This window comes from Otolemur garnettii, unplaced genomic scaffold (assembly GCF_000181295.1).
Source record: "Otolemur garnettii isolate 467f Iridium unplaced genomic scaffold, OtoGar3 scaffold00006, whole genome shotgun sequence".
Lineage (NCBI taxonomy): Eukaryota > Metazoa > Chordata > Mammalia > Primates > Galagidae > Otolemur > Otolemur garnettii.
The window spans coordinates 12,006,411-12,011,575 of record NW_003852401.1 but is presented as its reverse complement, the minus strand read 5'-3'; the positions used below and the strand labels follow the sequence as shown (position 1 = coordinate 12,011,575).

The window sequence follows — 5,165 nt, the reverse complement described above, 5'->3', positions numbered from 1 at the left end:
CCTTAGCCACTTGAGGCACAGGCGCCAAGCCAGAGTAGGGTTTCTTAAGCTGGGATCCTCAGAAAGGGAGAAATTAGGGAATCTATGAACCTAGATGGGGAAAAATTATAGTTTATTTTTATTAACTGTTAACTGATACTAAGCATTTCCCCCAGTTTTGAAGGGCTTGACCCCACTAGTTCCCCTTTGAACAAGTAATAGCAGTGTTAGTAGTACTGTTGACTTTCTCATCAATAGGAATTACAGATACATATCACATTTCAGAAATCACAGCTCCCTATCACATTTCATATACTTATGGGGGGATATTTTGAAAATTGTTTACATTTGTTAGTACTTTGAAGTTGCAGTGGTTATTAGACCAGCCAGTAAGCTTGTTATTTAATATGTTGTTAAAGTAATATATAGGTTATTGCATCACAAATTTATTTTTATGTTTCTTTTTATACCTTGATTTTCTTTGCAATCCTGTGTATTTTATGCATTTATTATCATACATTATTCATTTATTTATTATACATTATTCTGAGAAGACTTTGTTAGGTTGCCAAGAGGGTCATGGCACAAAAGTAGTAAAAAATCTTTCTTTTAGATGCAGGGGTGTCCAACCAATGGCCTGTGGGCCAAATGCTGATTTTGTCAGGACTTTTTTTATTTATCTGTGGTGTTGGATATCATGAAAAGTATGCTTAGACCTTTTTTTTTTTGCTAATCAGCTTTTGTTAGTGTTGGTGTATTTACTGTGTTGCCCAAGACAACTCTTATTTTTCTAATGTGCAGCGGAAAAGAAAAAAGTTTGGATACCCCCGTTGGAGTCTGAGACATGCTGTAGATAGCATAAAGAGATGAAGGATAATATAGGGAGGAGGTTCTATGGTAACTGGTTGAGCATATCGACTTAAAAGAATGCATACATGTTTTAAAAGGGAGGGAGATAACCATTTTGCTCCTGTTGTTGCAAGTATTGTGTACATGTTGAAACTTAAATGAGAAAACGTCCTCAAGTTCAGAGGATGTGTTTTTGTAAGTTATTTGAGTGGCTTTGGAAATAAAATAAGGCCTATTCAGGCAAAAAGAGGGACAGTATTAGAGAGAATTGGTTATATAGGTGACGAAAGAAATAAGAAATATAAGAATTCATACAGAGAATGATATAAACATTCAGATTAGTAACAGCAGGAACATCACCACCTCTAGGCTATAGAGCTCATGGAAGAGATATTGTTGCCAAAGTCCAGAAGTTGGAGCTATATGGTGGGAGGTGGACCATGGTAGGGAGCCCATTTCATGATGACATATCCCACCATTATCTCTGCTATGCACTCTTATCTCTGGCATATGAAGGTTAGCCACTAAAGGGCTTTCTAAAGATGAATGTGCTTCCTACTTCAATGTACTTTATAGTGTTTTGATATTAATTGGTGTCCTCTGTGCTCTTGAAAAGGATGTAGTCAGGGAAAGGGAAGATTTTGGTTTGCTCAGAATAAAGCCTCTCCATTGTCCTTAGGTCTCTATATGACATTAGGAAAGTACTGGCATTTTGACCTTATTAAATAGATGGTAGGGTAATGTTGAATTCAATTTGTAGTCACTTATTGAAGCAAACTATTAGTTAGCTTGTTAAATGCATATCAGTCCTATACATGATCTCAAGGTTCTTGTGAATACAAGATTAGCCAGATCTTTCTTTTGCTATAAGCTATTTTCTCCTGGAACAGATAATGCTTTTCTTCTTCTGTAGTATACTAAGATCTAAGTCAATCTGTGGTAACAAAGAGTGGTGGAGGTGGGTCTTGCAAATCCTCTTGGAAGGCAGCTGCTTTTGGGGTGGTCACTAAATCTTAAGCAGGGGAAGACAAGTTACCTCATCCAGGGAGGAGAAGCTGCTTTTATTGGTAAGGGATGTTCAGAGGAATTTGGGAGTTTACAGTTTTTAGGTTTGTCTAATTCTGAAAGCCCTCATGCCTTGTCTTGACTTTATACTTAACGCCCAGCTGATAGCATTTTATCTATTTATTTATTTATTTATTTATTTTATAGAGACAGAGTCTTACTTTGTTGCCCTTGGTAGAGTGCTGGGGCGTCACACAGCTCACAGCAACTTCTAACTCCTGGGCTTAAGCGATTCTCTTGCCTCAGCCTCCCGAGTAGCTAGGATTACAGGCGCTCACCACAATGCCAGGCTATTTTTTGGTTGCAGTTTGGCCGGGCCTGGTTTGAACCCGCCACCTTTGGTATATGGGGCCGGCACCCTATTCACTGAGCCACAGGCGCCACCCGCTGATAGCATTTTAACAGTAGAAACTTTCTGAGACTCTTCATTGAACTTGCAGTTCTACATTCCCCATAATTAGATTTTTATTCTGCTCCTTAGACTTGTCTTCCCCGGATCTGTAAGAAATAAGCAATTCTCTTAAAGTCACCATAAAAACTCTGATTTTTTTGGGCTTGTCTGAACCACTGTGATTATTATTTTGTTTTTGTAATTCTCTAGTATACAGAAATTTAGTCTTCTCACCCCTCAGGCCTTATAGTAAATAAGACTGTCATAGGGGTCAAGTGCATTTATTACTTCATTTTCCAAAGGATTGTTAACAATTGGCACTAAATCCTAAACAACTACACATTATAATTTAAATAAGTGTGATACCACTGTATGCTGTAGATCACTAGCATCTCATTTCCACCTGCATAGAGGTCTGTACTCTTCGGGCTTAAGTTAGCCACTTAATACCAGAAACTCATCTTGACACCATTTCTGATAACAACAGCAATATTACTGGATGTTCAGTCCAGAAAATATTAATAGAAACCACTGTAGGTCTTTCAACAAAAGGACATTAGTCAGGGATATTGGTTTCACAAGTACTAGAAGAGCTGAAAAGACAAATAGGGATTTTTTTTTTTTTAAGACAGAGCCTCAAACTATCCCCCTGGGTAGAGTGCTGTGACATCACAGCTCACAGCAACCTCCAACTCCTGGGCTCAAGCGATTCTCCTGCCTCAGCCTCCAAGTAGCTGGGACCACAGGCGTCCACCACAACACCTGGCTATTTTTTGGTTGCAGCTGTCGTTGTTTTTTGGCGGTCCTGGGCTGGATTTGAACCCGCCACCTTAGGTGTATGTGGCTGGCACCTTAGCCACTTGAGCCACAGGCACCAAGCTGACAAATAGGGATGTTAAGGCAACCCAGATGGTAGCAACATTAGGAAGCAGCTTCTGCTTCTAAGATCGATGAAAGTTATACCTATGTGGAGAGAGCAGGGAGGGGTATCTGGAAGGATTTGCAGCCACAGAGAAGACAGACAACTGTAGGAGACAGATCAAGAAAGGAGGAAATACCTTGGCTGCTTCATTTCCCCTGCCTCCGAGAACTCAGTAAGTATTTCTCATTGACTGAACCTGTTGAAAAGCAAGTTGGGGAATGGAGTGCCCACAATACAGAGCAAAGCTGGAGAAAGGTAGAGAGAGGATATGAGAGCAAATAGGTAAATGGCACAACTGAGAATGCTTAAATGTTAACAATTTTATTCTTATGAGGGGAGATGGTATAGCCAGAGAGGGTGGATAATTCTGAAACTGACATTGGAATTACCTTGTAATTAAGGTGGTCTATGATTTTATTTTAGATATTTAGCAGATGTTTGTAAATTCTTATGTCACAAGTATATTGAAGATACTCACTTTTCTAAATTTTTAAATCAGAAATTCTTATTTTGTTCTTTATATGTGAATAAGAGTGTAGCTCCTGCCACTCTGTGCATATTAACAGCTACTTAACGGTAATTTCTGCTATTGCCCTTCAAAAATCCTTTCATCTTTTTTTGATTAGACCCTTTATTTCTAGCCTAGTGTAGTAGCTCTGTGCTTTCTTATGTGATACTTTTTAAAAATTCTCTTTTCTACCATCTTTCTCTCCTACCAGCGATAAATAATTTTGCTTTTCTTCAAACAGTCATAACATTTTATTTTTACCTCTTTTACAAAAGTTTGCTCATATGCCTTTCTGTAATATTTATTCCTTTGAGATGAGGGATACAAAAACATTATACTTAACATGTAGCAAGTGTTTAGTGAAAAATATTATTTAATGAATCATTGATTAAATCATGTAATTCTAGAGTGGAAAAGGACCTTATAAATCTTCTAATTCTAACTTTCTGTCTTATCTTCTGCATGCTATTTCATGGAAAGTCATAAATTAGGTATTAGTTCATTTAAATCCCTATGAAATTGGCATTTTTATTATTTTATGCTGTATTAGTTTTGCTATAATCAAGAAAAATAATATAGACAATATTTATCAAATTATACTTTGATGTAGTTTGCACCTTGATTTCATTTAGGGAATAGAGGAAGAGAGGAAGGAATGAATTTTTAAGTACTTACTATGTGTCATACTTGGCTTTTTTTTTGAGACAGAGTCTCACTATGTTGCCCTTGGCAGAGTACCTTGGCATCACAGCTTACAGCAACCTCAAACTCTTGGACTTAAGTGATTCTCTAGCCTCAGCCTCCCAAGTAGCTGGGACTATAGGCACCTGCCACATTGCCTGGCTATTTGTTTGTTGTTGCCATTGTTGTTTGGCAGGCCTGGCCTAGGTTTGAACCCACCAGCCTGTGTATGTGGCCAGTGCCCTAGCTGCTGAGCTACAGGCTCTCAGCTGGCTTTTTGTTTTTTAGGTATGACTATTTCTGATTAAAATATGTGATTTCTTTCTAATTTTTTAAAACGTCCCTTTGAGAATTTTTTTAATCTAGTAGATTCTCTAAGATAAAAAACTTAGTGTCATTTGGTGAGTAATGTAGTATTTCTTTGCTAGTGTTGCAGAAAGTTTTATAAGTTCTTCCCTTGTAAATATTATGGATACAAGTTTATATAAGAAATTTAAATTTTTGAGTGTATTATCTCATAATCTTCGAAACATGTTGATATCAGAAATCTGTTTTTAGCTGGCGAGCTATGAAAGCCAGATTGCCAAACTACGGTCTGAGGTTGAAAAAGGAGAAGCATTACGACAGAGTTTGGAATATGACCTGGCTGTTGCTAGAAAGGAAGCTGGTTTTGGAAGACGGGCTGCTGAAGAAAGATTAGCTGAGGCACATAGGATCCAAGAACAACTCTGCGGTGAGACTGTTTCTATTTCTTCCCATGTTTGGGGTTG

The 5,165-nt window shown here is 37.9% G+C and overlaps 1 protein-coding gene across 2 annotated transcripts in view; it reads left to right on the top strand.

Annotated features, from left to right (window-relative positions):
* CCDC171 (coiled-coil domain containing 171) overlaps window positions 1–5,165 on the top strand; it is a 402,279-nt gene that overhangs the window by 15,590 nt on the left and 381,524 nt on the right. For both annotated transcript variants that reach the window (XM_003782870.3, XM_023509106.1), the window contains exon 4: window positions 4,954–5,128. In XM_003782870.3, coding sequence (XP_003782918.1) covers window positions 4,954–5,128 — 175 coding nt within the window. The remainder of the gene's footprint in view (window positions 1–4,953; window positions 5,129–5,165) is intronic.